Here is a 15,596-nt window from a genome sequence, read left to right on the forward strand (position 1 = left end):
ACCCCAAGTGTTGACTATATTGAGTAGATTCACTGAAATTGGAGACGCAGGGACTTGAGCTGTTCCAATCCCCTCCTTTGGCAAAGGAGGCAGCCACAGCTCAGAGGGCTAACGGAGGGATGGGTCAGGCCAGGAGAGCGTTGTCTGGTGGGGAGAATTCCAGGCTGGACAGGCACGAGTGGGCCTGAGCTCCAGCCCTGGCTGCAACCCACCTGCGGAGGGAAGCCAGGCGGGTCACCTGTCTTCAGGCCTTCGTTTCTCTGCTGGGAAATGGAAAGAAACGGAATTAGCACTTCTCTTCTAGTTCAGCATTGTCGTGGGCCGCTAACTGGGAAGTGCTTGGGGGAAAGGGAGAGAATGATGCTCTCCCTGCTGGTGGGGTCTAAAGTGAGAAAACTGGGTTGGGGGCGGGGACATCTCCTCACTTCCTGCCCTTCCTGTCTCAAGTAGATCCTGAAGGCTGAGCAGCCAGCAGGATGCCTGGTCTCCTGAACCAGATCACAGGGGCAGCCCTGCCCCTCACCGCTTCGGATGTCACCTCCTTCGTCAGTGGTTACGCACTGGGTCTGACTGCCTCCCTCACCTACGGCAACCTGGAGGCCCAGCCTTTCCAGGGTAAGGACCCCTGCTGGGGCTGCCCCAGCATCAGCCTCACTAGCTGGTTGACATTGGGCCAGTCCTGAAACCTCTCTGAGCCTCAGTTTCCTCACCTGTAAAATGCGGATACCATTTCTGCCCAGCAGGCCTCAAAGCTGGCAGCAAGTTGGGTCAGGGTTTGGGCTCAGCCCTGCCAACTGTCCCAGCACGATTTAAGTGCCACAAGGCACGCCCACCTGTGTCAAATGATCAGGGCTCCACTTTCTCCTGGGAGCTTCACCGTGGAAGCCGGGAGTTTCCAGTCCTGGGTGTGTGGCTCTTGTCCCTGTGACTTTGGGGAAGCCACTATCCTTCTCAAAATCAGGATGTTCCTTTGCCTGTCTGGACGCCAGGGTTTGCAGGAGGAACAGATGAGGTAACGTGTGAGGAAGAACAGCTCGGAATAAAAACAGTCTGCAAATGTGAATCATTGGGTGGGGCAGTCAGGACTGAGGACTGTGGACGGACGTTTTGCCTGTAAAAGGCGTTTGTAAATCAAACTCCTCTCCTTCCACTTTTACAGGGAGGCTGGCCGGGAGGGTACCGTGTAAAGCCTGGTTGGGGTTAGAATTCCCTCTCACCCACACTTGGTGGGGGCCTTTTAACCCTCCAGCCTCATGCCCTGGGCACCACTCTCCAGCCTGACCTGAGGTTCTGAAGCCATTTCAGTTCCCACAAAGAGCCTGCAGGAGAACTTTCTTTCCCTCCAAAATCTCCTGGGCAGAGCAAATGACCCTGTTCCTCTGTTTAAGGAAACTTAGAAAGTGTGGCTTAAAAATGGGACCCACTGGGGAGCCAGGAGACTAAATTATTGAACAACTTTGGGACAGTCCCTTGGCTTTCTACATGCAGAAAGAACCAGTCCCACCCCCTACCCATTTTATGATGAGAAAACTGAGTCTCAGGGGGATGGGAAGCAGGGGTTTGTGGAGGGTTCACGGTGGGCCCAGCATCGTGTTGCCCAGTGTTGGTGGGCAGATAAAATGAGATACAACTTTGACCCTTCAAGCGTGGTCCCTGGGCCGTCAGTCTAGGCCCCATCCCAGACTACTGAATCAGAATCTGCATTTTAACAAGACCACCCCCCCAATCCCGGTGATGTTATATTCTTAAAGTTTGAGAAGCACTAAGGTATAAAAATGGGGAGCACATAGCTTAATAAATGGTGGCTATTTTTTTCCATTTTCATGATGACCCAATGAGTCAAGCTCTATTATCCCCATTTTACAGGTGGGACTGTGAGGCTTAGAGAAGCTAAATATCATACCCAAGGTCACCAGGCTAGAAAAGGTGGCAGGGCTCAGATTCGAACCCTAGTTTCCTTCCTCCAACACCCCAGCCCCAGGGAGCCGCAGCAGCACATTCGCCACACAGATTTGTTTTATTCAGCCCACACGGCAGAGCACATAAAATCCAGATTTCTGTTCTCTCTTAAAAAGTCAGAAGCCCTGGCCACACTGGCCTTGCAGGCCAGCAGAGTGAGAGTTGTCTGGGACAGGGGACAGCTGTCTCTTTTCCAGCAGCCTCACTGCACACAGAGTACTTGGCCTCAGAGCCTAGAGGTCCCAGTCTGCGTTCCCTCTGGCATCCTCGAAGTGGCAGTGAGTCCCGTCCTTCCATCTTGGCAGACCAAAGGCTTGGGTTCCTTCCCAGAGGGTGGGGCATGTAAGGTGGGGGTGAGGCACCCCATGATGCTGAGTCCTGCTCCGGCAGGCCTCTTCGTGTACCCACTGGATGAATACACCACGGTGATCGGCTTTGAGGCAGTCATTGCTGACCGGGTCGTAACGGTACAGATCAAGGACAAAGCCAAGATGGAGAGCAGCCACTTCAATGCCACCCGCAGTAGAGCCACAACTATCACGGGTAAGCTGGTAGCGCCTGAGCCTGGCCGAAGTCTCAGGCAGACTGAAGGGCAGCAATGGGATACCCTAGAGAGAGCACTAAACTAGGAATTGGGAGGAATTCTATGTGCCTCTGGGCCAAGAAGCAGCCTCTCTGAACCTCACCTTCCTGTCCGTAAAATAGAGGTAATCTTTCCAGTTCTCATCTTGAAGCATGATGAGGATCAAAGGAGGCAACAAAAGTGCTTTTAAGATATCTCTCCAGACCAGAAGAGCATGTCATTTAAACTCAGAGGTTGTGGAATGAGTCACACAAGGGTTTGTTACCCTGTTCTGGTGCTTGCCAGTGGTGTGAGCTTAGATAAGAAATTATAATTATCCATAAAATGAAGTTAATAAGTATACACACCCAATGCTCAGCAGAGCATGTATGCAGAGCATACAGACTAATTACTCAAAAGTGTGGCTACTGATGCCTGCTGCTGAGGATGCTGAGGCTCAGAGAGGGTGAGTGACTGGCCCAAGGTCACACAGTATGTTAGTGGCAGAGCCAGGGCTTGAATCCAGACCAAATATCATATGATGTAAGAGATTCTTACCATTGGATCTATGATCAAAGCGGCATGTGTTCATCTGATCATTAAGATATTCAGGAATATTTTAATCAGCACTCACCATATGTAAGATGCAAAGTTGCCCTCAAGTTGTTTTGACCACTCACAGCCTGGAAGAATAGCTAGGAAGTGCCTAGAAGTAACCATGAGAGCAGGTGGAGAGTGGCTTAGCCAAAAGAGGTCTAAATAATGTCAGGGGAGGGAAAAAGGGGTACAGACTGGGGGCCAGGGAGGTATTCATGGAGAGGCTGGGTAGATAAGTAAGACTGGCTAAGTAAGAATGGGGGAATGGGCCCTTCAGATAAAAGAACAGAGCAAAAGCATGGATCCCAAAGGTGAGGGATGCTTGAATATGCTTCTCGTGGCAATGTAGAGTCTGCAGATGGAGATGTGGCCCCCTGTTAGGGTTTTGTGGGTCCAAGTCTCCCAATCCCAGCAGGTACAAGTGCACAGACCTGACGTCAGACCCATGCAGGTTCAGATCCTGGTTCAACGAGTTATTTGCCGAGGAACTCAGCCAAGTCATACCCCTATGCTGAACCTGTTCACCCATCAGCAAAATGGGCTACTCAGACCTACCACGCAGCAGGCTTAGAGGGGACTAGAGATAATGTATGCACAGCTGCTAACTCCGGGCCTGGCCCTCAGGGAACGTGCTGCAAGAGGGGGTCTCCATCATCCCTCATTCCTGCGCACTGGGAAAGGTGGCTTTGGATGAGGATTTGGAGCGGATCCTGTTTGTGGTCAACCTGGGGACCATCGCCCCTATGGAGAATGTCACGGTCTTCATCAGCACCTCCTCAGAACTCCCAACGCTGCCCAGTGGGGCTGTGCGGGTCCTGCTGCCTGACGTCTGCGCCCCGACTGTGCCCCAATTCTGCACAGAGAGCGGTGGCCCCTCCAACCAACAAGCGCAAGGGTAAGGAGCTCCTGCGTGGACAAGGGGACAAGGGTCGGAGTCTCAGGTGAGGTCAGGGGTGCGCAGGCCAGTGGAGATGGAGAATCGAAGGTGAGGCTCAGAACTAGAGATGCTACCACCTGAACAATTGCTCCTCCCCTGCTTGCTTTTAAAGCCTTAGAATCTCCCTCCAGCGCCGTGGAATGGTGCTGGCCAGAAGTTCTGGAATTTGGACAGCTTGGGGTGAGGATTTCCAGGCTTTATTCTTTAATGCACTGAAGACACTGAGTTGAGTGTTAGGGATCAAAAACCATCATGGTTTCTGCCTTTTTAGAACTTTGATGGGAGAGATAATTATCCAATTAATAATGTGGAATTATCTGTACTTGCATGGATAATAAATTATGTGAAAAGCCCAATGGAGACATTCACTGGGCTAAGAGTATAAAAGAGGGCACCAACTTGGGGCTCCTGGGGCTAGGCCACGCTTCTCTGAGGAGTGACATGCTAGCTGAGAGCTGAGTGATGAGGCTCACAGAGGAGCACTCCTGTAGGTGAGAAGAGCCGTTGCAAAGGCCCTGCGGCAGCAGGCTTGGTGTGTGTGAGGAGCAGCAGGCAGGCTAGCATGGCTCTAACAGACGGAAGAGTGAAGGAGAGAGATCAGAGGACTGCTGTGGCATCAGATCATGTAGGACCTGAGGCTTAGGATGGGGACACTTGTTGCCACAACAGAGAAGCTGGAGGCACAAGCCAGTCTCAGACCAGGGGACACCAGCTTGTGTCACCTTTGTAAGTGCTACCATAGGCACCAAGCCTTGTACATTTGAGAGACAGGACCTCATGGAGCTGGGGACGTTCAAGATTTTGGTGAATCAAGGAACAAGAGGCCCCGGGGCCCTGGTGCCCCTTAGGTGGCCCCCATAAGCTTATTTCTGCCCATCCCAGCAGGTAGAGTTAGCGGAAGTGCTTATGGGAAAGGCCTGCATCAAATTTCTATGAACCTCACAGTTGCTCAGAGAGAGCAACATAAAAAATAAAAATAGATGATACCAAGAGTTAATGATGATGAGGAGAGAAGAAGACTTGTTCAGTACTGGTGAAAGTGGAATTGGGGACAGCCACCCGGAAAACAATCTGGCAGTACTCAGTGTGTGCCCTTTGACCCAGGGATCCCAGAGAAATTCTTTCATAAGTTCAAAAAGGGGGCACAGGTGAGGAGCTTCATGGTGGTGGTACCCATGGACAGGGGGTGGAGGCAGGAACAGATAAGTGCAATATAAAATCCTTATACAATATAACAGGTGCCCCCAATATATACAGCAAGTATCATGTCAGCAGCCAAGACGCTGGTTCAGCAGCCAAGACGCTGGTTTACAGACAGCTGCTTGGACAGAGTGAAAAAATGGGGTGGGGGGAGGGAGTACAAATGAGATTCATAATAGAATGTCATCTTTTCAGTTTAAAATGCATTCACCACCAATGCCACCACGGATATATGTATATGAAGGACATACATCAAAGACCTTGACAGGGGGTGGGGGCGGTAGCACAATCACAGACAGGTGGGGACGACATAGAAAGAGAGCCAGAAGCTTGAGCAAGCTGCAGGGGACAGACACTTTCCTAAACACTCACTCAGAACGACTGTGTCATTATTACCCCCACTAAATGGATGAGAAAACCAAAGCTTGCGCAGGGGCTCCCAGCTCCCAGGGACAGAGCAGGGATGCGAGGAGCGGTGTGAGGCAGTCAAACAGGCACCGGACAGACTGGGCAAGGATGCGCGCCCTGCCAAGTCCTGACTGTGGGAACTTAGGCTGGCTGCCTCGTCTTGCTGAGCCTCAGTTTCCCCATGTGGGAGATGAAGGAGACGGGGCGGGGTTGGGGGGCCTGACACAGTGGAGCACCAAGCTTGGCCCCTGACCCAGCCCTCATAGGTAGCGCTACTTAAGTCTGAATCCAGGCTCCTCATGAGGGCAGGTTAGATGGAAGAGTAAGGGTCTGGGGTGGGAGGAAGCCCCTGAGCCCCCTTTCAGGCTGGGCTGTAGGGGTACCAAGATTGCCTGGGACTCACTGTCCTCTCACACTGCCCCCCACACCCACCACCTTGGCCCTGCTGCCTGCCTTCTCCCTCTCCCCCTCCCCCTCCTCCTCCCCTCCCCCTCCCCTCCCCCTCCCCCTCCTCCTCCCTGCCCCCCTCCCAGCAAAGACAAGCATTGCTTCAGCACCCTGGCTGTGGACTCCTGGAATAAGTTGTGCCTGGCAACTCTCCTGGACACCAGCGTGTCCAACCCCATGGAATACGAGTTCAACTTCCAGCTGGAGATCCGGGGGCCATGCCTGCTCGCAGGTGAGAGGGTGTTGACCCGGACAGATGCCAGAGTCCCCACAGTGGGGAGGGCTTCAGGCCCAAAGCTGCCAGGGCTAGAGAGGAGGGGGAGGGGGGAACGTGACAGGCCCAGATGGAGGACATCCTGAAGTACATGGAGCTTCATGGATCCCCGTTTGCTGCTCCCCAACAAACAGCCCAAAGATGAGCCCCTCGCAAGGATGGGTTTCCAGGCTCTCCCCACGCCCACCTCAGTGGCCTCGCTGGGGAGATGGGCATGAGAGCCTGGTGGGTCTTGCTCCTCTCCTAGAGGTTTTGACCATGAAGCTGCTTCCTGCTCCTCACCTTACACAGCAGAACCACCAGGGGACCTTCCAGAATCCTGCCACTTAGCTCCCGCTCCAGAGCTTCTGGTACCCTGGATCTGGGATATGTCTTGGGTATTGGATATTTAAAAGGTCCCAGATGATTCTAACGTGCAGCCAGAGCTGGGGGTCATTTTCTGATGGTTCCCCTTCCCAACCCACTCAAGGTTGTAAAAGAATGCGGTTTCTTGTCAAGTGTTTTATCAGAGCAGCATGACCTTCCAACATAAGAGGCATTTATGGGGTGCCCACCGATCAGGCGCTGAGCTCCTTCTAACTTTATGTGCCTCTGTGAAGAAGCAATCCCTCTGACCACCTCCCACTGGAGCCCCATTTTGCAGATGGAGACCTGTCCACAGTTACACAGCAAAGCAGATCAGGAGTCCCTGATGGGGCTGGTGTGTCATCTCTGGCCAGCATCTTGGTGTCCCCCACTAAGCCCCTATCTCTCACAGGGTTCCTCAGCCTGTCCCACTTTTCTGTGTTGCTCAGGGGTAGAGAGTCCCACCCACGAGATCCGAGCCGATGCTGCCCCATCCGCACGCTCAGCCAAGAGCATCATTATCACCTTGGCCAACAGGCACACCTTCGACCGGCCCGTGGAGATCCTCATCCACCCCAGTGGTACTGTGCACCAGGAGGGACCCCTGACCTGCCTGTGGGAGGGAGGAGGTGCTGACTCTGTGGGGCACAGACAGGTAGCCCCTCACCCAGTGGCCAGCCAGGGAAAGGGTAAGGGTACGTGGTGGAGGGGAGGAGACCAGCCCCCTAGGAAACTTGGCTCAAGCTGGTGGAAGTGAGTGTCTCCTGCACCGGTTCTAGTTCCAGAGGCTCCAAGGTCTCCTCTACCCATGGGGACACTTTGCTACCAAGCCATCTGAGCAAATGATCTTTGTTGCCCAAGCTCAGAGAGACTCTGGCAGCTCTGAATATTCAGGGAGCAACTCTTTGTCTCTTTAAGAATCCATAGAATGTCAGGACCTGAAAAGATCAGAGCACCCAGCCCCACTCCCATTTTACAGATGGATACACTGAGGCCCAGAGAGGGCAATGGGTCAGCCATGGCCAATAGGCACTTCTGCCTCCCAGCTGAGGAGTCTGTCTATGGCCCCACACTGCTTCGGGCAACCAGGGCTTCTGTACCCCTCTTCCTACTAGGAGACCCCCCACTACAAAGATCCCGCTCCTAAACCAAAGCCCCTGGCATCACCCTCATACTTGGACAAGTGCCAAGAGTTGATCTCATCTCCGCAGAGCCCCACATGCCACATGTCCTGATGGAGAAAGGGGACATGACCGTGGGAGAATTCGAGCAGCACTTGAAGGGAAGAACAGATTTCATTAAAGGGAGGAAGAAGGACAGCAGTTCAGAGCGAAAGGTGAGGGTGACTGAAAGACAGAGGCAGGGTCCAGAACTGGGGTGGCATCAGGGCCTTGGTTTTCACTGGACCAATTAGGTGACAGAGCATGGGAAGAGGTGGGGGGACTTGCCTGAGGTCACACAGCAGGCTGGTGGCAGATTCTCCTCCATGTTGACCTTGGTGGGCTGGGGCATTGTGGGACAGAGGCAAATGGACTTCCAGAGGCAGCAGTCACCCTGGCGCTGTCCTCACACATCCTGCAAGGCCGCCTTCTAGTGCCTAAGCCAGGTACCTAGGTACCAAGGTATCTGAATCAGGCAAAATTCTAGGCCAGTGGCAGAAACAACCTTGGTCTTCTCTAGGCTCCTGAACCCCGCAAAGCAGCACCCAGGAACTACAGCCAGCTGCACTCCCAGCTCCTTCTCTACTCCTGGCCTCTGTTTTCCCACCTATGGAATGGGTCTCTTGCTCTTCCTTCCTCCAGGTCCTTGCTGGCTATTACATAAACAGTAAAGGCAGAGCAGGGAAAGCCACACAAGGATCCCTTCTCTCTGCCCGCCCTCTCCCCCAGGAGCTGAAGGATGAGAGGCCCTCAGGAGAGAGGCCTGGTGGGGAAGGCAATGATAGGAGGCTGAGCCAACAGCCACCAATTGTACCAGCAGTCACTCATGACCCTACATGCCAAACTGGGTCCCGAATGCCAAGACAGGTTTAAGAGAGAAGGCCTGCTGCTTTTTATTGACTCCCCTTTTTGGATGAGAAAACTGAGGTTTAGCACTCCCCCCAAATAGCTGGTGAGCTGGGGAGAGGGGAAGACTGTCCTCCTGGGAGCTGGCTTTGGTGGCAACGAAGCTGAGGACTTAGACTGGATTGGTGGGACAGCTACGCTGGATTGAAGAGCTCCTCCCACTCCCGCTGGCCGGACTGGCAGGGGACAGTGGCGGCTGAGGAGTGCGCAGGCATGTGGAGACAGATCACTGCTTACCCCGAGTGAGAGATGCCACCGGAAGCACCTGCTTGGTAGGGGGTGGGAAGGATGACAAAGGGAAGGTGCAGATGGCGCAATGCCCATCATGTCATCGCCACGTTAGAGATCCCACTGGGAAAGCTGCTCTCTCAGAGGTGCCGCTCACCCAGAAGGCTCAGCTGGGAGAAGAGGCTGAGCCAGCAATGCCCGGTGTGCCACTGAGCTCTGAGAACTATAGCATGTAGGCAACGTGGAAGGGGCCAGCAACGGGCCTCCCAGACCTGGGCCTGGGTCCCCTGCCTACCAAGCCTGAAATCAGTTAGCTTTGGGACTACTGAAACAAATGAGAATTCATTTGCCACCTCGGGTTGGTTATGCAAATACCCTGTATTCTCATGAGCTCCAGGGATGACAGTGATCAACCCAAAGCTGCTAAGGAGTGATGAGTTTATTGTAATTAGATAGTGGCAGCTTGAGGAGCCAGGACCCCCCCTCCTGGAGATGGCTCTTCTCACAGACAGATGTGGCTGTTACTGCCTTGGGCTCTGTCATCAAGAGCCAGGCTGGGCATTGGCTTTCTGCAAAGGCGCTCCATGCAGGAGGAAGAGTGTGATCCTTTGCCAGGCGGGGAGACGGACATCCAAAGGGCGTACATCAATCAGGGAGAGTGGGAGGGACAAACTGTTAAAAACTGTGGTTTAGCAAAAAGGGAGCAAATGACACAGGAAAAGACACCATGTAGAAGAGACGAAGAGGCAGTGAGAAGCAGAGACAAACAGAGACAGAGAGACTGGAAAAAAACATGCACACACGGATCAGTGGTAAGCTGCCACACACAGATTCATTCTCTCATTTATTCATTCAACAAACACTGTGTGTCCAGTAGAAGTCAGGCTCTATTCTAGGCACTGGAGATGTCACACTAAAAAGGACTCCTGCTTGGCCTCAGGGAGCTTAAATTCTTGCACAGGGAGACAGACAAGAAGTAAACAAATGAGCAAGGTCAGTTTGGAGAGGGCTGGGGACCACGAGAGAACTAAAACAGGATGATGTGGTAACAAGCGGTAAGCACTGGGTGCTGTTTAGCCAGGTGTCTAAACAGAGCCCATCTGAGAATGAGACCTGGTGGATGGTGAAGAACTGGAAGCAATGGTGACATGTTTGGGACACAGAAAGGCAGCCCGTGTGGTTGAAATGTGGGGAGTAGACTGGGCAGAGATGAGGTGGACAGGCAGGCAGGGATCAGGTCCTAGGGGCCTTCACAAGCCGTGGTGCAAGGCATGAGGGGAAGCTATTGCTTGAGCAAGAGGATGACAAGAATGATCACGCTGCCTGCTCTACATAGAATGGACCACGGGAGGTACAGGTGGAGGCAAGAGGCCAGTAAGAAGCTATTGCAAGAGATTGTAGTGTCCTGAACTGGGGTGGTAGCCGTGGAGGCAGAGAAGAAGATAAGTTTAGGATGTATTTTAGCTTCATAACTGGCAATCCTTTGCTGAAGGAGTAGATGTGGGGGATGAGAAAAAGAGAAGAAACAAGGACAACTCCTCGGTCCTTGGTTGGAACAGCTGGGTGGGTGACGGTGTCATCTGTTGAGCTGGAGAAGGGACTTAAATACACAGAATCTGAAAGAGAGACACAGAGAGACATGTCCAGCCAGAGACAGTCAGATAAAGAGGCAGAGAGAAAGAGAGCAAGTCGGGATGGAGAGAGAGGGAGGAAGTCACAGTTGGTGGGGAGTGAGTAGGGGACTCAAGGAGGGTTCAGCATCACATCAGCCAAGAGATCACATGAAAGGGCAAAGAACCATGGCGCTGGTCTTCCTCTGTTCACTGAGCCCGTCTCTGCAACAGGCTCTATGTTAAGCCCTAGAGATGCAAGAGACTCAGGCATGGCCTGCCTTGAAAGTAACAGACAAGCTAGAGGAGAGGCAGAGACATAAGCAAAAAGAATTGCATTGTGGGAGATGCCTGGGCCCCGTGATGAACAACAACAGCAATGATGTTTAGGGACAATGACTCTGCTGGGCAGCAGGCTTCACAAGCATTGCATTTATTCCGTACAACTCTGTGAGGCAGATAAACTCTTGCCCTTATTTCATGGGTGAGGACACTGAGTAATTGAGTCCCCCTGGAAGATTGGGGCAGGTTTCCCAAAGAGATAAAATTTGAAGAATGAGTAGGAAGTTATCAGTGGGAGAGGATCAGTAAGCCAGGGAAACCAAGGTCACAGCCAGATGAGCCAGGGAGTAGCTCCTACACTGAGTATGAGAGAGGAAGAACTCACTATTCAACTGAGGGCCTGCACGTGTGCTGGGGCAGCCCAGTTCATCCCCATAACCACCCTGAGAAGGGAAAATTATCTACCTCATTTTACAAATGAAGAAACAGACTCAGGGAAGGGACTTGTTCAAGATCAAACAGCTGGATGGTGACAGAGTTGGGATTCGAACCCGGGTCTTCTGCCTCCAAAGTCCATGCTTGCTGTTACAACCTGTGAAAGTCTAGCAAACAGAGGAGCCAGGAACAGTCAACCTAGAAGTCTCTCATGCAGAGTGTGAGTGGTATCTTGACAATACTCAGTGAGTAATGGGAGACCACCTGTGTAGCGGTGGACCTCATGAATACCCAAGTGAGAGTTTTTCTTTCTCCCCCAGACAGAAATCATCCGGAAACGACTCCACAAGGACATTCCCCACCATTCTGTCATCATGCTCAACTTCTGTCCTGACCTCCAATCAGTCCAGCGGAACCTGAGAAAGACCCATGGCGAGTTTATCTTCCTCATTGACAGGAGTGGCAGCATGAGTGGGACCAACATCCACCGTGTCAAGGTACCTGTTAGAGGACCCCCTGCCCTGGAATCCAGTGCTTCAGGGTAAATCAGCCACGCTGTCCCAAGCCAGCTTCATCAGTACTTCCGGTTCCAAGAATTCCCCCTTCCACACCTGCACCACTTTCCTGAATGGCTATCCATGACTAAAAGGAATAACAACTTTTTAAAATCAGTTTGAACAGAGACACCCAAACTCAATGTGCTCCCAAAATGAAACCCTGAAGTGGTGTGAGCAGAGGTAGAACTATTGTCCATTGACAAGGGATGACATCATCGGCATCTTTCTTTGGTGTTCTACAACCTTCATTGAGTGCCTTGATCTGGGTCCTATTGTCACCATTTTCCAAAGGGGAAAACCCATCCTGAAAATTTCAGTAACCTACCCAAGGTCACACAGCCAATGTAGTCTAAGACTAAACCCATGTCCATCTGTTCCTATGACTTGACATCAGAGATTCACTGGACATGGCCCCTGCCATCAAGGAATGTGTAGAATCCAGTAGAAAAGGTTTGGTTCATTTTTTTTTTTTTCCAAAATGTCTAATATGTGCCAAATTCTCTGCTTGGCCATTTGGAAAGAGAGCAGGTTGTAAACTCAGTTCCTGCCCTCAAGGAACTCACAGCCCTGCTAACCAGTCACACCTAGAACATAGTCTCACTGCTGTGGGGAGTTCTGACAAGTGCAGAAGACAGAGTAGAAAAACTTCCCCTAGACATCCAGAGGCATTTCATCTCCTTTGGGAGATTATTTGCCTCAATTTCAGCATTATTCAATGCTCCTCTCACAGCCCCTTCCCCCTCGGAGTCTCTCTTGCTCTCTTTTCCACTTCAGCTCACTGACCTCAAAGTTGTCCTCTCACCAATGGCCTTGCATTGGCATGATCCATTCTGCTACACATGGCCCTTTTAGAAAAAGGCACAGAAATTACTCAGGCCACAAGCCCCATTCCCCACTGACAATGAGACCATTACGGGACTGCTTGCATCATTAACTGTGGCCCAGTAGGTTGAAGTTTTAGGGCAAACTGGGCTTAAGGAGGGCAGGAGAGAGTAGAAATCCAAACAGCCATGCCAAAGGGGAAAGTTCAACCAATTTAATTTCCTGCAGCTGGTCTCATTCTTCAGCTGCCACTTGCTGCCAAAAAAAAATGGCCTTGAAAATTCTAATAGGTGTGAGCAGAGGACATCTGTATGGATCAGCAGTATCTCCCGTGAGCAGGAATCTGCATTAGTGGCTAATGGAAAAATAAGCAGATATGGACTTATTTCATAAAGAAACAAAATGTATTGACACAAGCCACAAAGAGAGGTGAAGAGAATGTTAATGTTAACATTTACAGAGGGGGGCGGCAGAGGGGCTGCAGGTCCTCACGGTGTGGGAGTTGCCAGAATCTGCCTACAGCTGTTTATTTCTAGTTTCTGAGGTGCAACAGTTTGCTTCACCGAAGCCATGCTGAGATCCCTGGCCTGCCATCAGTAAACTACAGTATATGGGGATGAGGGAGAGCCCCCCACCTCCTGCAATTCCTGAGTTCTTGGCCAAAGCAGAGCCAATATGAATAAAGATCTCAGAGCTGTTTCAAAAGCCTCAGTCCTATTCTAAGGCTTTGTGATCCAGCACAATTCCTTAACCATATGAGACTCAGTTTCCTTATCTGTAAAATAAAGGTATTAATATTAATATGCATATCATTGGGTGGGTAAGAATAACCATTTCCTGAATGTGTACTATGTGCCTAGCTGCAGCTCAGAGAAGTGACGTAAGTAGCCTAAGGTCAAGTTAGTAATGGTAAAGGTGAGATTTAAACCCAGATATGTTTAACGGCAAAGTGAATCTTCTTTTTTTTTTTTTTAAGTATATTTTATTGATTATGTCATTACAGTAGTCCCAATTCTTTCCCCTTTGCTCCCCTCTGCCTAGTACCCCCCTTCCTCCAGCAACCCCACCCCCCTTAGTTCATGCCCATGGGTCGTGCATATAAGTTCTTTGGCTTCACCCTTTCTTATATTATTCTTAACTTCCCCCTGTCTATTTTGTACCAACCAATTATGCTTCTTAATCCCTGCACCATTTCCCCATTTCTCCCCCTCCCCCCTCCCAGCTGATAACCCTCCCAATGATCCCCATACCTATGATTCTGTTCCTATTCTGGTTTGCTTAGTTGGATTTTGCTTTTATTTTTTAGATTCAGTTGTTGATGATTGTGACTTTGTTGTCATTTTAGTGTTCATAGTTTTGATCTTCTTTTTCTTAAATAAGTCCCTTTAACATTTCATATAATAACGGCTTGGTGATAATGAACTCTTTTAGCTTTACATTGTCTGGGAAGCACTTCATCTACCCTTCCATTCTAAATGATAGCTTTGCTGGATAGAGTAATCCTGGTTGTAGGTCCTTGCTTTTCATCACCTTGAATACTTCTTGCCAGTCCCTTCTTGCCTACAAAGTTTCTTTTGAGAAATCAGCTGACAGTCTTATAGGTACCCCTTTGTAGGTAACTCTCTGCTTTTCTCTTGTTGCTTTTAAGATTCTCTCTTTATCTTTCACCTTTGGCATTTAAATGATGATGTGTCTTGGTGTGATCTTCTTTAGGTCTAGCTTGTTTGGGATTCTCTGTGCTTCCTGGACTTGTATGTCTATTTCCTTCACCAAATTTGGGAAGTTTTCCTTCATTATTTTCTCACATAAGCTTTCGATTTCTTGCTCTTCTTCTCCTTCTGGCACCCCTATGATTTGAATGTTTAAAGTTGTCCCAGAGGTTCCTAAGATTCTCCTCATTTTTTTCAATTCTTGTTTCCTCATTCTGTACTGGTTGACTGTCTTTTTTCTTCCTTATGTTCCAAATCATTGACTTGAACACCGGTTTCCTTCCCTTCACCATTGGTTTTGTGTGGATTTTCCTTTGTTTTATTTAGCATAGTCTTCACTTCCTCCTTTATGCATCTGCCATACTTAAGCATATCTGTCAAGTCTGTGAGCATCTTTATCACCGGTGTTTCAAACTCTGCATCTGTTAGGTTGCCTTTCTCCTCATTTGTTAGGTTGGCTATCTCCTCATCACTTAGTTCTCCCATTGGAACCTTGATCTGTTCTCCCTTTTGGGCCATACTTCTCTGTCTCCTCATCTTGAGAGGCTTCTGTATTTGTTTGCCTCTGTGTCTTAGGTAGAGCTGTCTTACCTGTTACGTTGTAAGGGGTGGAGCTTTAGGTATTCGTCAGTACAGGGCGACCTGTTTCACCACGTTTGTAGTGCCGTATGTTGGGGAGGAGTCTGAGAAGGAACAATGCCGCTTGCCCAGCGCTCACCCCTTTTCCAGGCACTTCTCCCACTTCCGTATGGGCCTGGCGCCTCTCCAGCTGTTGCCCTGGTTGTGGTTCTGAGAGGGGTTGGTCTGGGGACGTTCTAGGTGGAGGCCCTTTAAACAAGTGAACTCTGCTGAGAGACTCGCAGTTTCTGCCTCTGCCCCAACCCCCACTTGTTTGCACAGTCAGAAACAATGAGGCTTGATCTTCCCCAGCGCTGGAACCATGAGCTGTGTGGTCTGGTCTGGTGCTGCGAGTGCTCCCCAGGTGTCCCTCTCGACTTTTTTAAATGTTTGCACTTTCCGCTAGCCTGCTGCTGCTGCCACTGCCACCTCTGCTGTTGCCACCACACTGAGTCCCTTCCGCCCAGGCTTCACCCCTCCTACCTGTCTGGATGAGTATTTCTTCTTTATATCTTTGTTTGTTGGACTTCCATGCAGCTC

General features: G+C 50.7%; 1 protein-coding gene across 2 annotated transcripts in view; it reads left to right on the forward strand.

Annotated features, from left to right (window-relative positions):
• The first annotated feature begins 476 nt into the window (after positions 1–476).
• Positions 477–15,596, forward strand: part of VWA5B1 (von Willebrand factor A domain containing 5B1) — a 37,641-nt gene continuing 22,521 nt past the window's right edge. For both annotated transcript variants that reach the window (XM_090271476.1, XM_090271477.1), the window contains exons 1-7: positions 477–615; positions 2,350–2,502; positions 3,743–4,013; positions 6,197–6,342; positions 7,179–7,310; positions 7,941–8,065; positions 11,671–11,847. In XM_090271476.1, the coding sequence (XP_090127602.1) occupies positions 477–615; positions 2,350–2,502; positions 3,743–4,013; positions 6,197–6,342; positions 7,179–7,310; positions 7,941–8,065; positions 11,671–11,847 (1,143 nt within the window). The remainder of the gene's footprint in view (positions 616–2,349; positions 2,503–3,742; positions 4,014–6,196; positions 6,343–7,178; positions 7,311–7,940; positions 8,066–11,670; positions 11,848–15,596) is intronic.

The sequence above is a fragment of the Furipterus horrens genome, unplaced genomic scaffold, assembly GCF_987537825.1.
Source record: "Furipterus horrens unplaced genomic scaffold, mFurHor1.1.pri manual_scaffold_3, whole genome shotgun sequence".
Lineage (NCBI taxonomy): Eukaryota > Metazoa > Chordata > Mammalia > Chiroptera > Furipteridae > Furipterus > Furipterus horrens.